We start from the raw sequence: 20,885 nt of genomic DNA, 5'->3' as shown, positions 1-20,885 counted from the left end.
CTTGGAAAGAGCACCCTACTAAATCCCACGACTCCATCCTATCCCCGTAACCCAATCTAACCTTTTGGACATGAGGAGAAATTTAACATGGCCAATCCACCTAACCTGGACATCTTTGGACTGTGGGAGGAAACCAGAGCATCCGGAGAAAACCCACGCAGACAGGGGAGAAAGTGTAAACTCCACACAGATAGACACCCGAGGCCGGAATTGAACCCTAGACCTGGGAGGCAGCAGTACTAACCACTGTGCCACCATGCCGAGTCACATGCAGACCAGACCAGGTAAGGATGGCAGATTTCCTTTCCTCAGCTGTATGAGCAGGCGCTGCTCGAGGAGCAGGAGGAAGCTGCAGTAGAGGAGCGTGCAGCAACGGAGCGTGCCACAGTGGAACAGGAGGCGGCCACCCAGGATGGAAAGCCGGCTGCCCAACAGGCCTCATGAGGCCTCGTGTATACCGGCACTGACTGTCATTTGAGGACATGCCGGACTGGGCATACCATGAAGACTGCGGCTGAGCAAGGAGGAAGTGCGGCATTTCTGCCACATTACTGTGAAATTATGGAGTATCTGGCACCGCAGGGTTATTGGAGCGGTCACCCGCTCCCAGTGGCCATCAAGGTGAAGGTCACCCTAAAGTGTACGCCATGGGGCCCTTCCGGGCGCCAAGTGGGAACCTATCCGGGATCTCACAGACCTCAATGCTCAGGTGCATCTGTGTCGTCACGGAGGCACTATATGCCCAGTCGCCACAATATATAAAGGTTGAGGGTGCTAGGTCTTTTCTCATTAGAACGGAGAAGGATGAGGGGCGACTTGATAAAGGTTTATAAAATGATCAGGGAATAGATAGAGTAGACAGTCAGAGACTTTTCCCCCAGGTGGAACAAACCATTACAAGAGGACATAAATTTATGGTGAATGGTGGAAGATATAGGGGGGATGTCAGAGGTAGGTTCTTTACCCAGAGAGTAGTGGGGGCATGGAATGCACTGACTGTGGGAGTAGTTGAGTCGGAAACATTAGGGACCTTCAAGCGGCTATTGGATAGGTACGTAGAATGATGGGGTGTAGATTAATTTGTTCTTAATCTAGGACAAACGTTCGGCACAACATTGTAGGCTGAGGGGCCTGTTCTGTGCTGTATTTTTCTATGTTCTAAGAGACAGTAGTGAACCAGATGTTTTTTCAATAATCGATGACGGTTGTCACGGTCACAATTACCTGAACGTATGACTGCATTAGCTTAACCCTCTGGACTACCCATCCACTGGCATAACCCCTACGCCCCTGTCTCTCCTTATAGTGTAGCTGAAATGCTGGACAAAAAAATTGGGGCGCACTCCTCAATGTGCTGATGCATGGAATGAGGGCATTTGGCCCATCCCTCCTTTGCTGGCTCTTCAAAAGTGTTAGTCTGGCTTCCCTGCTCTTTTCCCATAACCTGGTGTGGTGAATGCATTGCTACTGCAATTCACCATTGTACTGTATTATATTGATGCCCCATGTGGGCTCCGCCCCCTCGGGGGTGGTATATAAATCTGCAGCCAGTAGGCGGCACTCAGTACAGAGCAGTCGCAGGCAGGCACAGATCTAGCTTATTAAAACCATTGTTCACTTCTACTAATCGTCTTGTGTGAATTGATGGTCGCATCACCTGGTCATTTTATTCCCCTTAAAGTATTTACCCAATTCCCTTTTGAAGGTTGGTACTGAATTTGCTATCATTATCCTTTCAGGTAACACATTCTAGATTGCAACCACTCAGTAAAATTTACTTATGCGGCCTCTTTTTTTTGTGCCAGTTCCCTTCAGTCTGTTTCCTCTGGTTACTGACCCTCAATCTGCCACCAGAAGCAGATTAAGGCGGCGAGTTCAAATTGTATTGTGCTCCAACATTAATCACTTTCTCTATAAAAAGTGTATTCACAAAATGGAGTCTAGCCGACTAAGAAATGAGCAAGATAAGCTTGCTGCTTGCAATGTAATACATAAGGATTGAGTGTAAATCTGTTTCTAATTTGTAGCCAGGAAGCAGGCTGTACTGAGACAGGAAGTGTTTGAAAAGCGAGTTTGCTTTTAACCGTGCCCTTACTATTAGCTGCTGTAACGTGTTGCGTAGCAACATAAGACTTGCGGGCAGGTTTAGACCATTCCCTGTGTGTTTGCCGCCTTTTAATATTCTTCAATTTTTTTATTAGTTGTTGCTTTGAAGAGCAAGAGCTTACAGGACCAGAGTGAGATGTTTATAATTAGCATCATTTCCGTTAACTGTATTTTCTTTCTGCAAGAATGTGGAGTCCTCTCCTGATGGGGCAGTCTTTTTTAAAAAGAAAAGCACCAATCAGGCCAGATCCTCCAGCAGAGTAGAGAGAACGACTGCAGTGGGTGTACGTCGGCTGCTCAGATTTAGCCCCCCTCACCACCCGCTCAACAGGTCCGTTAGCAAAGGAAATGTGGAACAGTACCCCAGCAGGGAATGGCGCACTGCCATGGGGGTAGAAATTAGTGATAAGGGTGTGCAGCCTTTCCAAATCACCCCATGTGCAATGGACCGAATCCTCAACACTACCCTCATTGTACTTGAAAGCACAGCAGAATATAAAATGGTCAAACCGGAACTGACTTTATTTCAGAAGTGGCTTTAAATTCAATTACAGAAAATTTAAAAAGTATTTTCTGAAGCCAATGTAATACACAGGAATATCCTGACCTCTGCATCTGTTGAGCACCTTTTTGGGAAAAAAATGTTTATGGGATGTGGGCATCACTGACAGTGCCAGCATTTACTGCCTGTCTCTAATTTGCTTCTATCCTGCAGTTCTGAAATGAATCTATTATTTACGATATCAGATGTTAGACGTTAAACTGTGATCTCCAGGGGGAGTGATGTGGCAAAAATAGTTCAGACACAGGCTCAGTCATGTAGGATTACTGGATTTAACTCCAAGTTTAATAGTTTGAAATATTTCAATAAATTGTTTTCCATCTATCCTCTTTGAAGTATAGTCTTGGTTGTGATGTACAGAAATGCATCAATCTAATGGTACACAGCAAGCTCCCGCAAACTCCAATGAAATAAATGACCAGATAATCTGCATTCTTTTCAGTAATGTTGATTTAAGTGATAAATATCAACCAGGGCACCAGCCTTAGTTTTCAAAGTAGTGCCATAGGATCGTCTAAATGCAACTTAGAGGGCACATGGGACCTTGGCTTAATTCAACTCCTGAAATAACACAGAATGTTACATTATAAGTGGGCTATCAGCAGCAGGTTACAGCCGGACGCACTTTAGCTGGCTCCCCAAGCAGGTCCCAGTACTTCAGGCTTTTCTGCACCGTTTTGCAAGGAATTTTCGAGTTCTAACCCGACTGCCCGGTGGAGCAAAAGACAGTAGATCGGGTGATGTCGAGTTCGCATCGAAGAGAGGTGGTGGGGGAAATTACAAGTGCCGAACGCAAGCAGGGAGTCAACAAAGTTGGTGGGGAAAGTGGTGTTTCCAGGTATCTGCTACCCTTGTCCTTCTAGATGGTTGTGGGTTTGGAAGTTGCTGTTGAAGGAACCTTGGTGAGTTACTGCAGTGAATCTTGTCGATGATACACACTGCTGCTAAGTAGTGGAGAAAGTGGTTGTTTGTAGAAGTGGGTTGCTTTGTCTTGGATGGTGTCGAGCTTCTTGAGTGTTGTTGGAGCTGCATTCGTCCAAGCAAGTGGAGAGTATTTCATCACACCCCTGACTTGTACCTTTGTAGATGGTGGACAGGCTTTGGATGTCAGGAGGCGAGTTGCTTGCCACAGGATTCCGAGCCTCTGAGCTGCTCGTGTAGCTGCAGTATTTATATGGTTAGTCCAGTTCTGTTTCTGATCTGCGGGAACCTCCCGCCCGACTGTATACCACTGTGCCACCAGCTCCACCGGTGGGACAGGGTGTGGCTGACTAGACTGTGAGACAGGATATTCGTCAGGAGGACTTTGCAATGGCAGCAGGGTTGGGTTTTCAGTTGTAGTCAATTTCTTTCCTGTGGCAGTCTGATACAACTGGCTTGCTAGGACATTTTCTGGACTAGAGTCAACCACAATCTGGAATCGTATGTAGGCCAGACCAAGTGAGGATGGCAGATTTCCTTCGTGAACCAGCTGGGGTTTTTTTTACGACAATCGGCAATGGTTTCATCATTAGACTTTAGATTCCAGATATACATTGGATTCAATTTCTACCCTCGGGATTCGAACCCTAGTCCTCGAGTCTCTGGATTACCAGCCCAATGATGATACTTCTACCCCACCCCCTCCCCTTATGCAGAAATTATAAATTTGGCATGTGCTTTGCATGTTCTTATTTACATTAACTGCCAGAATGATGGATTGGCTGCAGCCCACTTGGCGTTTTGTTTCTGTGCCAGCTCTCTGTAGAGCTATACTCCAGAGCTGTGAAAAACCTCTTAAAATAACAATCCAATTCTCTTTTCAAGCATCAGCAACGCCTCCCCTTTCAGCAATATTTAAATATATTCTTTGGGATCTGAATGCCATTGGCAAGGCTGGCAGTTGTGACCCAGGACTTGTGTTATCCTGTGAGTGTGGTGCTTGGCTTCCATGCTGAGCTATTGCAGCCTGTGTGGCCTCCGCCTATGCTCTTGTTAAAGTCTGTAGTGAAAGCTCCACCAACAAGCCCACACATTGAATTACTGCACAGAAATGAGAATTCTCCACTGTGAGAAGCTTTATAATTCGATTACAAGATTACACTGATAGCTAACTCTCAGTCTGCTGTCCTGGCCACTAGATGATTAACTTTCAGTTCTGGTCACCTCCGAATTCACCAAGGCTGGTTCACCAATCTCTTTCTCTCTCATTCAAAGGCCTCTGAAACCTGACTGATCACAAAACATTCTGTTGTTTAGTCTGGGAAGTAAATATGGCCGCGATCGCTCTGTGCGAATCATTATTTATTCTTAAAAAGCTTCAGATCAGCAAAAGACTTTTGGGAAGTGTAAACCATTTTTTTGATGTTTTATTCAGTCACAGGGTGTGGGTGCTGCTGGCTAGGCCAGCAATTGTTGCCCATCCCTAATTAGCGTTTAGAAGGTGGTGGTAAGCTGCCCTCTTGAACCATTGCAGTCTCTATGGTGTAGGTACACCCACAGTGATGTTAGGGAGGAAGTTCCAGGATTTCGACCAAGAGCCTATGGTTCAAAGTCAGAAATAAAATTAAAGTGCTGGAAAACTCAGCAGGTCAGGCCACATCCGTGAAGGGAGAAACAGAGTAAACATTTGCTCTTCGGAAATTTGTTCATCCAGCACTTCCATTTTATTTCAGACGTCCAACATCCACAGCAATTTGCTTTTAGTTCCAAGTCAGGATGGTGTGTAACTTGGAAGGGAACTTGCGGGTGATGGTGTCCCCATGCACTCTTGCCCATCTCAGTGGGAGTGGTCATGGGTTTGAAAGATGCTTCAATGTAGCCTTGGTGAGTTTCTGCAGTGCGTCTTGTTGATGGTGCATACTGCTATCACTGTGTGTTGATGGTGGAGGGAGTGAATGTTCAAGGTGATGGATGGGGTGCTAATCAAGTGGGCTGGGGTTTTTTTTCTGGATGTTCCTTGAACATTGTAGTTTTGAATATGGAGAATATTCCATCACATCCTGGCTTGTGCTTTGAAGATGGTGGGCAAGCTTTGGGTAGTCAGGAGGTGAGTTACTCGCCGCAGAATTCCCAGCCTCAAAGTTTTCCGATATTTAACTGGCAGTTCTAATTACATTTCTGCTCAATGGTAACCCCGAGGATGTTGATAGTGGATGATTCACTCGGAGAGGGGGAGGGGGGGGCAAGAGTAGAGTAGAGGGATATTGAGGCAGGTCCGTGCGTGAACAGAGCCGTGGTTTGCACTATGTTTAATTTGTAATTTGTGTCTTGACTTCTTTTTGTACTGTACAATGTCACTTTTTCTATATGTCTAAAGTACCTCAATAAAATTGTTTATTTAAAAATAAAAGATAGTGGATGATTCAATGAGGAAATTGAATGTCATGGGGAGATGGTTGGATTCTCTCTTGTTGATTCGAACCTACGTGGTAAGAATGTTACTTGCTATTTATCAGCCCAAGCATGAATGTTGTCTGGGTGTTGGTGGAGGACTGAACATTCATTAAATGATTGTTTTGTGTGATAAACCTGCTTTCAGCAGTATTAATAAAACCACGTCCTGCTCTTAAATACATCAAGTACTGCAAAAATAAAAGATAAACAACATATTTCTATCATTTAGAATGGGCTGGTTCATGGAAAACTTTACCTCTGTAGTCATGCAAATGTTTTTTAGCAGAAACCTAACTGTTGTTGCTCGTTTTACTGGAGTGTGATTAACACGCCTCCGTTTAAAGGCCGTGTGCTTAACACTACTCTGGCTCTGTATGTGTAATTATGCTCGGAGTCGCCAGGTGCTGTATTGAGACACCGTCACAAGTATATCAAGGTCAGGTTCAAAGTAATAAATCCATACACCGATTAGTAAGTCCAAACGATTGGTGTTTATTATAACAAATATAATAAATACACATGCATACGCTAAAGAGACTAACTTACTTATAATACTAAACAACTAAATACTTATCAAGACAGGAACAGGCAAGGTCAGGGAACAAGGCCTTCGTCCCGTTCTTGGTCTGTAACTTTCTGATTCGAAAAGTTGTCAAGGGCTAGCAAGGTCTGGATCACGTAGCGATCGTTGTGTTGGCACTTACAGTTCGATGGCTGAGGCTCAACGGCCGGTGATGAAACTGGAGTCAGGATGCGATGTAACAGGTCTGGGCCGGAGCAAAACAACAGACCGAACCATGTGCGGGACCTACTCTTATAGGTCCTAGAAGTCCGTGCCCCTTGGGGCGGGTTCTTTCACCTGCTAGGTATCGATTGGGTCTTTCCCAATCGATATCTTTCAAACTCCCCAATCTTAGGGTCGTTCCTCGATGGGTGGGGCGGTCCCTACGGCTCTTTGTGTTGGTTGCTTTGGCGCCATTCTGTCTGGGCGTCTATGGAAAAGTATCCATCGATACTTAAATGTTTCTATTGTCCGGGGTCTGGATCTGGATCACCTCATTACTATGCAGATCTCTTTCCCATTTGCACCTTTGGCTGAAACTCTGCACCTGGCTAGAAACTGGTTTCTGTACGTGCAGAATGCAAAACAGTCTTCTGCAAGCTGTTTGTCCTCACTATGACTGTTTTTCCCTGCAGTCTTAGCAGTTCTCCATTTTGTAGGCCAGTGTCCATCTTAGATGGCTACACTGTGGACAGTTGTGAAGACAACAATACAGTACGTCTTGATCAGAGGACCACCCTATAGTGACAGTGCTGCACTCTTTACTCATTACATTATGAAGACGCTTGGACTGTCTCTCCCGTGCCTGCTTTTTGTTCTCCCTGTGTCAAGAAAACCATGGTTATGGGACAGGGTGTCACAGCTCTGCCTTCAATCACACTAAATGCCAACAACTAGCAGTTAATTTCTGCTACCATGGGTCCACAATGGCAATTTGTTCCTTAATGCAGAACCTGATGCATGCACAGAGAAAGCAGCTACCACATTTTGATAACTCAAAAAATGTGCGTCAAGCTGACTCTGAAGACCACATTGTTGATATATGAAGTATGTGTTCCCAGCACCTTGCCCTATGCTGTGAAACCTGGATAACTCAAGAAACGAAGCTCAGCCACTTTCATGTTTGCAGTTTATAACGCAGTCTTAAAGCTTGTGGAAGGGCAAGGTCACACGCATGGCAGTCCTGTCAAAATTGGACTTTGTCTACGGCAAGACAGCCAGAGCCAGTCAACCAGGGGATGCCCAAACTTTGTTTCTAGGATGTTTACAATTGTGACATGAGGCCCAAAGTATCTATTTTAACACCTGGGAAACATCAGAAAACACAAGAAAACAACGTGTTGCTCCGATGACTTGGTAATTGGTGCCAATACTAAAAACAACAACTAGCAGTGATACCTGGGGCGCGATCCTCCGAAATGGAGACAGAGTATTCACGCCGTCGCGTTTCACGATGGCGCGAAACGGACACGGGGACTACCGATTCTGGCCCCCACAGGGGCCAGCGCACCGCTCCAGCCTCCCTTCCTGGTGCCAAATGGGTGCCGCGCTAACTTGCGCATGCGCAGCGGTGCCGCAGGACTTCCTCAGTGCGCCGGCCCCGATGCAACATGGCGGGGGGTTCAGTGGCCACGCGCACAACAAAGTAGGCCCGGGGAGGGAGAGGCCGGCCAGCCGATCGGTGAGACCTGATCGTGGGCCAGACCCCATTGGAGCCCCCCCCCCCCCCCCCCCCAAACAGGCCTCCCCCTCGACCCTGCGCGCAGAGTTCCCGCCGGCTGCGTCCAGGTGTGGACAGCGGCGGCGGGAATCTGCCATTTCCGTGCGGCCGCTCGGCCCATCCGGCCCAGAGAATCAGCGGCCCAGCCGTCAACAGTGGCCCACGACCAGTGCCGCGCCAAACGCACCGGCGCAAATGGCGCTGATTCTCTACTCCTCGGAGAATCACGTGCTGGAGACGGGGCGGCATGGCACGGTTGCGGCGATTCTCCGACCCAGCGCGGGGTTTGGAGAATCCCATCCCTGATACCCACTTCTTATACAGCACTTGTGGTAAAACCTACCTCTCACCCATCAACAAAAGTGCACTATATGTATTTGCCCCATCCCCATTGGATTTGATTTATTGCTTGTTTTACATGCACCTTACACAGGTGGCAGGATTCTGACAACTAACCTACCCAGCACAACTGCAAAAGAAGGTTCTAAACAAGAGTAGAAATAGTAACCTGAGTAGACCATTCAGCCCCTCTAGCCTGATCTGGAAGACCTCATTCCATATGTATCCTGTCCAAACCCCTCAAGATCTTTTGTTTCATTGAGATCACTTCTAAATCTTCTAAACGCCAATTAGTTTAGATCGTCTCTGGTCAACCACTCCTCATTCGTTAGCGCACTTGTCCTAAGACAAAATCAAATGAAACCAGTTTCATCACCGTGCCCAAAGCGAAATCTCGATACCCTGTTGTGTATTTGAGAAAATGTACCTGAGGTTCCCATTTCCTGACTGGTGCTGCCTGTGAGTGACAGTTTTCAGTGGAAGCACCTGATTGGCGATTTAGCTCCAGTCTGGCCTCCAGTTAATGATACAAATCTTTGCATGCTATCTTAAAACATGAATGTATACTTCAGTGTTCAGAGACTTACTGGGGAAACAAACTATGGCGGACCTCTGTACAAAACAGTGAACTGAGCTCCCAATGGTAATCTTTTCCATTTGAAAGACTTGGGGACTTTGGCTATGGAAGGTGGTGTATATATTCTGTTCAATAAGTGAAACATATGCTCGCCTTTTTATTTTTCAAATTGAACCCTTTTATCTGTAAAAAAAAAGTTTGAAATTTATTGAATTTGCAAATGCTGCACAATTTCTGATTTGACTTTGCAGTTATGATTAAAGTATTGAGGTGGCTGAACGGTATTTTTTTAATTACTGTATTGAGAGCTCATCTGATGTAATGTAGTTTGTATTGGGACCATCTGTAATTGATCCCATCCCTGCTTTTGAGTAATTAGTAGCTTCCTGCTTAATTAGAAAGGCAGTCTCTCGTGCCACATTGTGTGTGTCCTGTAATTTAAAATAGTGTAACTCAAGGCTGACAAAGCGGAAGTTTGCATACATCAATGATTTGGATCAAATGTAATCTAAGTTTATTTAAACTTTTGGATGAAAGGGAATTGCATTTTTTTTAGCACCTTGATTGTCACAGGGTCCACTCTGCCCACAGGCAAATAGCAATATTGGAATTCCTGTTTCTCCAAATGTTCCTTATTCAATGAGCCACGGTCATCACAATGTCCGGGGGGGCAATGGTTCCAATAAACTGGAGTTTACCCTGTGCCTCGTTCAACAGATGAATAAATGCTATTTTTCCATTATGTTGGGAACACTAAAACCAACAGGCGGAAGAACAACCTGCTGAAAGATCTATATTTCAGGCTAAATTACAGACCGTGTTTAGTGTTTTAGAAGTTCATAAAAAGTTAATGTGCAGTGGTTTAGCACTGTTGCTTCACAGCGCCAGAATCCCAGATTCGATTCCTGGCTTGGGTCACTGTCTCTGTGGAGTCTGCATGTTCTCCCCGTGTCAGCGTGGGTTTCCTTTGGGTTCTCCGGTTTCCTCCCACAAATTCCCGAAAGACGTGCTTGTTAGGTAATTTGGGCATTCTGAATTCTCCCTCTGTGTACCCGAACAGGTGCCGCAGTGTGGCGACTAGGGGGTTTTCACAATAACTTCATTGCAGAATTAATGTAAGCCTACTTGTGACAATAAAGATTATTAATTAATAACCAAAATAGTCTGCTCAACCCAATTCCAATAATGTTGCTCTCCACATGAGCTACCCAGTCTGATCCCACTACCCTGATCACTCCCTGCACCGTTAAATATCTCGCACAGTCTAATAGATGGGTTTGAGATATATTGGGTCAATCCACCTGCAAGCATGTGTAAGTATTGTATTGTGTGATTCTGTGCATGTGCAAGTATATAATTTCTATATCCTCCATTCTCAACTTTCCCTGCACTCTGATCCAGTTTCATCCCTTTTCACAGTACCCAAATAGCTCTTCATCGAAGTCACATAATAGAAAATAGAAGCAGGAGGAGACCATTCAACCCTTCGAGACAGGTCCACCATTCATTGTGATCATGGCTGATCATCAAGTTCAATACCCTGATCTAGCCTCTCCTCCCTCCCCACCCCCACCATAACCCTTTAATCACAAGAGCTATATCTAACCATTTCTTAATCTTGGATGTCACATGAACAGAGAGAGGGAGGTATGAACTGGAGACAATCAAAAGAAAAGGAAACGCAAGGCTATGAAACCAACAGAGTTGAGTAGCATGGGGAAATGTGAGAGAGCTTGTGAAGTCTGAGAGGTGGAAAAGGGCAGAGTGTGAAAAATAAGATAGAGTAGTGAAAAGATTGTTTTCACCTTTGATCTAATGTGGGATTGGACAGCTGTGAAAGGGTCAGCACTTGAATGATGGATTGAATGGCCTCCTTGTGTGAACAATATTGTGGAGGAGTAATTGTTACTACTACATAGAAAGCGCAGCTTCTTGGTAGAATTAAAAGAATTGTGGGCAGCATGTGGCGTAGTGGATGGCACTGGGACTGCGGCGCTGAGGACCCGGGTTCGAATACCGGCCCAGGGTCATTCTCCGTTGGAGTTTGCATGTCTCCGGGGGTTTCACCCCTCACAACCCAAATGTGCAGGTTAGGTGGATTGGCCACACTAAATTGCCCCTTGATTGGGAAAAAAAAATAATTGGGTACTCTAAAAAAAATTTTTTTTAAGAATTATAAGGAGAGGAAGGTGAGGTACTGCCACAGCCTATAGGTTTTCTCATTCCTTTTTAAGGATGACTAAACCTGATTAGTCTGGCTGATTTTGATCTGCAATAGTAAAATTGAAAACGCAATCCATTAGTCTTTAGACCACAGAGTAAAATACTGCACCCCATTCCATACTCTCAGCATGCCTGCCCCCGACCGTGACATATTGCAATTCACATCCATCATACGGGTTCTGCAGAAAATATAGACTTGCATTTATGTAGCACCTGGCACATCCTCTAGCTGCAAAGTGTTTTTGCTTGTCCAATGAAGTACTGCCTCTGGAAGAATTGTCACTGTTGCAAGAAACTTGGCTGCCAATTTATGCACAGCAAGATAACGCAAACAGCAGTGAGATAATGGTCGGATAACCTGTAGTGATGTTTATTGAGGGCTAAATATTGGCCTAGGCCACCAGGAGGAGCTCCTCTGCAGCTCTTTAATAATGGACGGGGGGTATTTTACATTCGCCTGAGTGTAGACAAGACCTTTGCTTAATGTCTCGTCCAAACGACGGCACCTCCCACGGTGCAGCACTTCTTCAATGCTGCACTAGAAAGGGACTTAGATTTTGTGCTCAAGCCTCTGCAGTGGCACTCAAATCCACAACCCTCTGACCCCGAGGTGAGAGTGCCATCCACAGATCTATAATTGACAATTGTGGTTAGCAATGCATTTGGCAACATGAAAACTTCAGTTCTGCTTCCAACTGTGAAATGTTAAAATAGTGGTGATCTTTTTGACTTATTATGGATGGATTCTGTACAAAAAGGAACTCTATAAACTTAGTGCAGGAACTGTTTTGAGTGTAAAAACTCTGAAAGATTTCTGCCACTCTGGCTGATTCATGAATCGAGTTGGATGTGCAATAAACAAATTAGGCCCAGGATGAGCAGAAATCGATGGAGGAATTTTACACTCCTGTTAAGTTCATATTCCTTTCAGAGTTTATAAGTAACTGTGGATAAATTGTAAGTGGCACCTAGAATGAAAATCCAAGAACCAAAACCACAAATTAAAGTAATTCTCTCCCCCCCCCACACACACACACACACACAGCCACAGGCCCTTCTTGCCACGCTTCTCTGCTCACCCTCCACATTCCTCACACTCCTTGACACAATTTAGGTTTTGTGCTGTTTCCAGCATTTCTGAAGATTCTGAAGAGGTCAGCCTCTGACGAGATGTGGAAACAGCACACAACTCATTAGCTTGGCCTGCTGTGGAGCCCAGTTTGGGAACCCTGACTTATGAATTTGCCTTGCTCAGCGCAGTAACTGATGGTTTTGTCCTAGAACAGGTCTCTCTGATAAGCGGATAGGGTCTTGGCGGCAAAGCCAAATAGAGCTCCCCAATCCATCTATCCGAATCACTATAGAGGAGCTCATTAACCGATGGACTGAAAAGCCCCCTCCAGGGCCTTTAATTTAGCGAGTCTAGAACTGGGGTGAAATAAGGGATAACAAATACAATACAAAGCTGCTCTGATGACTGCACGCCAAGAATAAATTGCAGTTTGGCCAAAAATGTCATGGTCAGGAAGTGAAGGACACTACATCTATAACCCAGCTGTTTTGGCTGGTCTATCTTGCATTTTTCTGTACTCGGTTACGTCCCTCCGCAGTTAGTTACTAACCTCTAATTTCATTTGCTCACATTACACCAGTGACTACACTTGAAAAAAGAACTTGATTGGCTGCGGAATGTTTTGGGATGTCCTGAGGCTGCGCTAATAGCAGTGCAAGTCCCACTCTGTGTGGTATTGCTGTGGTTGTTTGTGTTTGAGACCGAGCTGGAAGTTATGACTGGAACTAAAGAAGGTTTATTCCCTGCCCCCAAAAAAGTGCTTCTCATATTTTACTGTGTTTTTTTATTTCCCAGACTGGTCATGAATGAGGATCTTTCCAAGATACTGAATGAGCTTTGGAAAGCAGATGAAAACCGCTTCCTTCCTGGGAAAGACTATCAGATCTCTGTTCAGGTGGGCATATTTGTAAACCAGTTTGAAACTTTTGTTTGGTGCAGTGGACTGTGTTGTGATTTGTACAGTGTGGTGTTGGACTGTGTTGGAATGTATCCAGAGCAGTTTTTGTTTAAGCTTGTGAGATGTGAGTATTTTTCAAGAGACCAGTGTTTGCTACCCGCCCCTAATCACCTTTGAGTACAAGGTGGTAGTGAGCCACTGCCTTCCTTGTACCACTGCTGTCCATGTAAACCCACAGTGCTGTGAGGGAAGGAGTCCCTGGATTTTGTCACGGCGACAGTGAAAGTATGACAATCTAGTTCCAAGTCAGGATGGTGTGCGGCTTGGAGGGGAGCTTGAAGATGCAGTGCTGGGCAATGTTTATTCTGCTGTTTGGCTAACAGTAAAAGCAGCCTCTATTTTCCATGCAGGGTAAAGCATCTTATGTCCCTGCTGGAAGTAACAATGCAAAAGACAATGCCCGCAGGCCACTGTTCTCCTATGTGAATGAGGAGCGTTTACGGACAATCAAGTCCTTTTCTGGTAGGTTCTGAAGTTTATTATATAATATTCAATAACAACGTTTACTAATCTTTTCCGGCCACAGAGCCCTTTTGACCTCCCAAGCATACTGATGGATCCCCTAAGAATCATTCTTAAGTTGAAGAGCTAAACCACAGATTGCACAATAGATACAAACCTACAAAACAAAATTCATGAAAGTCTTTTCTATTTCTTCAATGTTTACATTTATTAGAATTAAAAAGTCTTCTCATTCAACAAATACCTTGTTGTCATTTTTAATGGGTGAGAGTGATGCTCGGAAATTCATTTAATGTTAGGAGTGCAGCTGAAGAGCTGGATTTTCATATCAGACATGTGCACACATGCATCTCTCTCTCTCTCTCTCTCTCTCTCTCTCTCTCTCTCTCTCCCTTTCTAACTGACTCCTCGCTTCACACTTGGGGCAGCACGGTAGCACAGTGGGTAGCACTGTTGCTTCACATCACCAGAGTCCCGGTTTAGATTCCCGGCTTGGGTCACTGTCTGTGCGGAGTCTGCACATTCTCCCCATGTCTGCGTGGGTTTCCTCTGGGTGCTCCGGTTTCCTCCCACAAGTCCCGAAAGCCGTGCAGTTAGGTGAATTGTTCATTCAAAATTTCCCCTCTGTACCTGATCAGGTGCCAGAAAATGGCTTTTACACAAAGCAGTTTAAATATCTTTGCTGGACCAGGACAATCATCCCTGCATTGTATGGTAATTATAAACTGATTTTACCTTCTAGTTTTATTTACTTTGAATGTTATTTGGGGATACGGAAAATCTTAACGAGTTCAGGTATTGTACATATGTCTTGGAACAATGGGTCCATTCTACATAAACTGTGTGTGTGTTTAGCAATTCGCTGGGTTTCATAGAATTTACAGTGCAGAAGGAGGCCACTCGGCCCATCGAGTCTGCACCGGCTCTTGGAAAGAGCACCCTACCCGAGGTCAACACCTCCACCCTATCCCCATAACCCAGTAACCCCACCCAACACTAAGGGCAATTTTGGACACTAAGGGCAATTTATCATGGCCAATCCACCTAACCTGCATATCTTTGGACTGTGGGAGGAAACCGGAGCACCCAGAGGAAACCCACGCACACACGGGGAGGATGTGCAGACTCTGCACAGACAGTGACCCAAGCCGGAATCGAACCTGGGACCCTGGAGCTGTGAAGCAATTGTGCTATCCATAATACTACCGTGCTGCCCTTGTCTCCTCACACCAAAACAAAACTGTACATCTCCACAAACCGGTGTTCCAAGTTGGGATACCCTTGAAGATACATCAGCGTGTTTTATGACACTCGCCAACAGCAGTTACCCTCTCATTGACCTCTGAGTTGACAGTAATTAAGGGACTGACGAATTGGAGCACCACCCCATTTTAGCAGAATAATAGTGTATTGTATAGTGTTCCTGTGTTTTTAACACAGTGCGTCACTCAACTTGCCATGAGCTGGACCACTGAGCAATTCTAACATTATAGCTTCATTTCAGAACTGTAGGAGGCCATTCTGCCCATCAAGTCCATGCTGAGTCTATTCTGTAGCGCTCTAGCATCTATGCTGTTTTATATCTCACTTGGTCAAGCTGTATGGCTTTGGTTCATTTATTTGACCCAACTGGGTTTTTTCTTTATTGCTATTTTTAAAATATTTTCCCACCGGTGTAATTTTAAAGAACAGCTTCAGTTGCGCATTTTGAGTATTTTAAAAGAAGATTATTTTGGTAAATTGTTCTGTTCAGTCACATAATTTAATATTTAATCATTTGTTTAAATAGCCTTCACTGCCCTGTTGGACAATTATGAAATGTCGACTGGAATTGCTGAGGTGGTAACTCCGGAAGAGAGGGCTGAAAACAGTCGCTTTCTCGATGCGATTCTTGGAACCAAAGTCATGCAGGTGGGTGATGTCAACAGATAGACTTGTGAATGGTACCAGATTACAAAAACCATGAATGCCACATATGGTCAGTAAGAAGTCTTACAACACCAGGTTAAAGTCCAACAGGTTTGTTTCAAACACGAGCTTTCGGAGCACGGCTCCTTCTTCAGGTGAAGGAGCCGTGCTCCGAAAGCTCGTGTTTGAAACAAACCTGTTGGACTTTAACCTGGTGTTGTAAGACTTCTTACTGTGCTCACCCCAGTCCAACGCCGGCATCTCCACATCATGACATATGGTCAGAGCTGTGGAAGTTGAATTTATAAAGCAGCTTTCGGCACTGTAAAGAAATAAATGCTTGAAAGTTTGGCAAGTGTGAGTACAAATCCAAAACTGCTACATATTCTCTACACAGCTACGACACATCAAAGAAAACAATGTTAGTAAGGGAACTGTCAATAGACTGGCAAGTCTTATTCAGTCATATCTGGCTGCGCTGATCAACAGTTTTTGTTGCTACTTTCCAGAGAAGTTTCAGATTTTGAAAGAGAAGAGGGAGGTGAAGAGTCCTTTTAGACCCCAGAGTCAATTATTAACTTATAGTTGACTCCAGATATCAGTGCATTTAAAAACATGCCAGAAGTCCATGAGGCTGCCAGCATTCTGGGGCAGCGTCTCCGAGGACTGTCCAGTGCTGAGTAAAATGAGCGTTTTGTTGTTTTTGCCCTTCACAATAACCTACATGTGCGAGGTTGGATTTTCCATCCTCACAAAGATGAAGGAACCAACTGAACCTGCACCCGATATGCACATTTCCCTCTCCTCCTGTGAACCTGATGGGAGTGAGATGGTGAAGACCAAGCAGGTTCACCCATCTCTTTAAAGGTTAGCGAAAATGGCGTGTTGCGACAGTCGGTTGGCGTGGATCCCGAAGATCGGCAGGTTGGTAAAAATGGGTCCTGGGAAAAGAAGCTTGAAAAATATTGCTTTAGTTGCACTGAATATTGACTGGAGGTACTGGGTCAGTCTAAATTCTACAATAGGAGCACAGCCTATCTAGGGCAAAACCATAGATCAAATGCAAGTGTGGAAGTTTAATCAGTGGACACAGTTGAAAAAAAAACAACCAAAGAAGGCAGCACGGTGGCGCAGTGGGTAGCACTGCCGCCTCACAGTGCCGAGGTCGCAGGTTCGATCCTGGCTCTTGGTCACAGCTCATTCTCCCTGTCCATTCTCACTGCACATTCTCACCGTGTTTGCATGGGTTTTGCCCTCACAACCCAAAAATGTGCAGGGTAGGTGGATTGACCATGCTAAATTACCCCTTAATTGGAAAAAATTAATTGGGTACTCTAAATTTATTTTTTAAAAAACAACGGTGACATGAGGGAAATGAAATGTATAACTTGAGTGATTGTGATCCGAATGAACTGTCTGAAAGGGGGGTTGAAAGCAGGTGCAATAACTTTCAAAAGCGAGTTGAACAAAGATTGGAAGGGGAAAAAGATTGCAGGAACTGTGGGGGGGAAAAACAAAGGAGTGGGGCTAATTGGATAGCTCCACTGAAGAGCCAACACCGATATGATGGGCTGAATGGTTTCCTCCTGTGCTGTAACCTTGTGAGAGAGTGCAACTCAATGGTGCACATGGAGCAATGACCACATTGTCGCATCATTACAGCAGAGAAGGAGGTCATTCAGCCCATCGAGACCGCACGGAATCCATTATGTAACCCTCGACCACCTGTATCGTTTCACCTGTGTATCTTGTTGACCAACCGCATTGTAGAGTAGACTTCTCGCGGTCAAAGCCATCAGGACCTCTCCAGGAGAGACTAAGTTGGAACGTCAGGCTTTAGCTCATTTATTTGACCCAATTGGGCTTTTCTTTATTTCGATGTTTAGATTTTGCCAGGAGAATGGATGGTGAAACTAGCTGATGGCAGAGTGTGAAACTCCTGAATATTCTGTTGTGGGTGCAAAAAGACAACTCTGCTTTTCTAGGTTTTGATAAATCTTAGCCAGTCAAATAAAGCCAGCATTAATCAAAAAAACATGAGCATTAGTGCCTCAGAACACGGGCAATTTTGAACATTGCAGAGTGAATAGTTGAGCTGTACACTGGTTCCCAGTAATGTTCTTTGGCACTAACCATGGCAATAAATCCCTTGGAACTTCCAACAACTGTCAAAAGGTTGGTACAATCTACAATATTCCACAATAAAAAGTTCTGGATTTCTGTATCTCGGTCTATCTTGAGCTCAAAGGGAATGGTTGTCATGTGTTTTTTTGCAATATTCAGAAGCAGTAAAATGAATGCAATCTGTCTCAGAAATCCAGTTGATAGAGAGGAGTTGATGGCTTCATTTGTACAAAGTTCCCTTTGCAACAGATGATGCTAGCCCAGACGCAGAACCACTGATCATTTTGGGACATAGGAGCTCCGGTGTAGACCATTCAGCCCATCAAGATTGACCCACCATTCAGTTACATTATGGCTGTTCATCTACCTCAAGGCCACTTTCCCATGCTATTGCTGTATCCCTTGATGTCCTCGATATCCAGAGATTTATCGAATTCGTGTTCGATGACTGAGCTTCCACAGCCCTCTGGGATAGGGAATTCCAAAGATTCACCACCCTCTCAGTGAAGAAATTCCTCCTCATCTCAGCCCTAAACCCCTCACCCTGAGACTGTGTCCCCTGGTTCTACACTCGCCAGCCAAGGGAAACATCCTATCGACATTTACCCTGTCATATCCTGTAAAAGCTTTTCTAGGTTTCAATGAGATCACCCGTTATTACAACAGTCTGTCCTGGTTCACTCACAACAGTCAAGAAAGCCCAACAACATCTCTGCTTCCTGTGGAAGCTAAATAAATTCTGCATGTCTGCATCGACTCTCTCAAACTTCTACAGATGTGCCATAGAGAGTATCCTATCCGGCTGCATCACAGCTTGGTATGGCAACTGCTCGGCCCAAGATCACAAGAAACTGCAGAGTGTGGTGAACCCAGCCCAACGCATCACACAAGCTTGTCATCCTCACATTGATTCTGTATACACTTCCCACTACATCAGAAAGTTAGACAGCATTGTCAAGAGACCCCTTGCATCCAGGCTTTGCCCTCTTCTAGACTCTTCCATCAGGCAGATGATACAGAAGTCTCACCGCACATCCAGACATAGGAACAGCTTCTTCCCCACAGCTGCCAGACTCTTTAACAACTCTCCCTTGGACTGATCTATTCCCTGTAAGAACACTATTCACGACGCCCCATGCTGCGCCTGTTTGGTCCTTGTTTTGTACTGTAACCAATCACTATTTGCTGATGTACCATTGTCAATGAACTCTGTTGATTATTCTTTTGTCTACTATGTACATACTGTGTACGTTCCCTTGGCCGCAGAAAAATACTTTTCACTGTACTTCAGTACATGTGACAATAAATATTAATCAATCAATCATAAGACAATCCAGCTATCCCAGGGATTAGTCTGGTTAACCTCCGTTGCAATCCCTCCATGGCAAGCATATCCTTCCTTCGATAAGGAGACCAAAACTATATACAATACCCCGGGTGCAGCCTCACTAAGGTTCTATACAAAGTTTAAAAATAAGGGCTTGCCCGCTTAAGACTGAGATGAGGAGAAATCTTTCCCTCGGAGGGTTGTGAGTTTTTAAGAACTCTTATCCTCCGAGGGCGGTGGAGGCGAGGTCATTTCATATTTTCAAGGCAGAGGTAGATAAATTCTTGATTAACAAGTGAGTCAAATGGTATCGGGGAGGAGGAATGTGGAGTTGAGGCCACAATCTTATTAAATGATAGAGCAGGCTTGAATGGGCTGAATGGCCTGCTCTTCCTAATTATATGTTTGTAAAATTGCAGCAAGATCTCTTTACGTCTGTACTTGTACCCTCTTGTGCTGACAGCCAGCGATCATCATTTTGCTTTCTAATTGCTTGCTGGACCTGCATACTAGCTTTTAGTGACTCATGAACAAGGGCACACGGGTCTCTTTGAGCATTTTAGACCCCTTCGAGCCCAAAACACATTAACATTAATGCATACTAAGACATTTTAATAGATTTATTCATTCCCAGATTGTCCATCCCTAGTTTTCATTCAATGGTGGTGCTGGATTAATGCTGGGGAGTGGGTTTGTTACAACTGAGCGAGTGTCTTGCTGGGTCACTTCAGAGAGCAGTTAACAGTCAAACATGTTGATATGGGTTTGGAGTCACACTAGGACCCAGACCAGGGTACAGTGACAGGTTTCACTTCCCTAAAATATATTAGAAAATGCGGAGCCAGCAGGCAGGGATCTACTCCCGTACCTGTAGTACAGGGGCCTTACCGTAAAGCACCTATATATACATCCTATATATACATCAGTGGTGACTACCACACAGCCTTACAACAATCCAACAGCATCAGGTTGCTTATATTGATGGCAGCTTTCCATTTTATTACCAGATTTTTTAAATTAAACCAAATTCAATTTTTTAAATTACAATGGTGCATTTTGACATCATGTTCGCTGGATTATTAGTCCAGTAACATAGCTGCTTCTAACTTTGCCCTTTTGTGTTCGAAGAGATTGACATCACACCGAGCAGTTCATTCCGCTGAAAAAAGCTATCACTGATTATACAGAATCCATAAGGACATATTTCCAGTCATAGAATTTGTATTAATAGAGCACCTTTCACAACCTCGGAACATCCCAAAGCACTTTACAGCCAATTAAGTAATTTTTTTGAAGTGTAATCACTGTTGTAATGTAGGGAACCCGGCAGCCAATTTACACACCGTAGACTTCCATAAACAGCAATATGATAATGTCCAGATAATGTGCAATGTTAATGGAGGGATACGTGATGACCAGGACGCTGGGAGAACTCTCCTGTTTGCATTCAAAAATCTTGAACCCACATCTTCTGACTCGGAGCCAATGGAAGCAGGATGATAACTTTACATTGTGGCTAGGACCCTACGAACAAGAGATGCCTATGGATCCACGGTGCTTATTGTTTACG

At 44.6% G+C, this 20,885-nt stretch overlaps 1 protein-coding gene across 2 annotated transcripts in view; it reads left to right on the top strand.

Annotated features, from left to right (window-relative positions):
- The window catches only part of endouc (endonuclease, polyU-specific C), a 39,843-nt gene that overhangs the window by 7,440 nt on the left and 11,518 nt on the right, over nucleotides 1–20,885 (top strand). Inside the window, exons 2-4 of one of the 2 annotated variants that reach the window (XM_038780553.1) lie at nucleotides 13,332–13,431; nucleotides 13,845–13,956; nucleotides 15,746–15,867. In XM_038780553.1, coding sequence (XP_038636481.1) covers nucleotides 13,332–13,431; nucleotides 13,845–13,956; nucleotides 15,746–15,867 — 334 coding nt within the window. Of the gene's footprint in view, nucleotides 1–13,196; nucleotides 13,432–13,844; nucleotides 13,957–15,745; nucleotides 15,868–20,885 lie in introns of those variants that run through there. The other variant, XM_038780552.1, reaches the window with a different exon arrangement.

The sequence above is a fragment of the Scyliorhinus canicula genome, chromosome 20 (assembly GCF_902713615.1).
Source record: "Scyliorhinus canicula chromosome 20, sScyCan1.1, whole genome shotgun sequence".
Classification (NCBI taxonomy): Eukaryota; Metazoa; Chordata; class Chondrichthyes; order Carcharhiniformes; family Scyliorhinidae; genus Scyliorhinus; species Scyliorhinus canicula.
The sequence above is the reverse complement of the archived record's forward strand: the minus strand, read 5'-3'. Positions and strand labels throughout refer to the sequence as shown.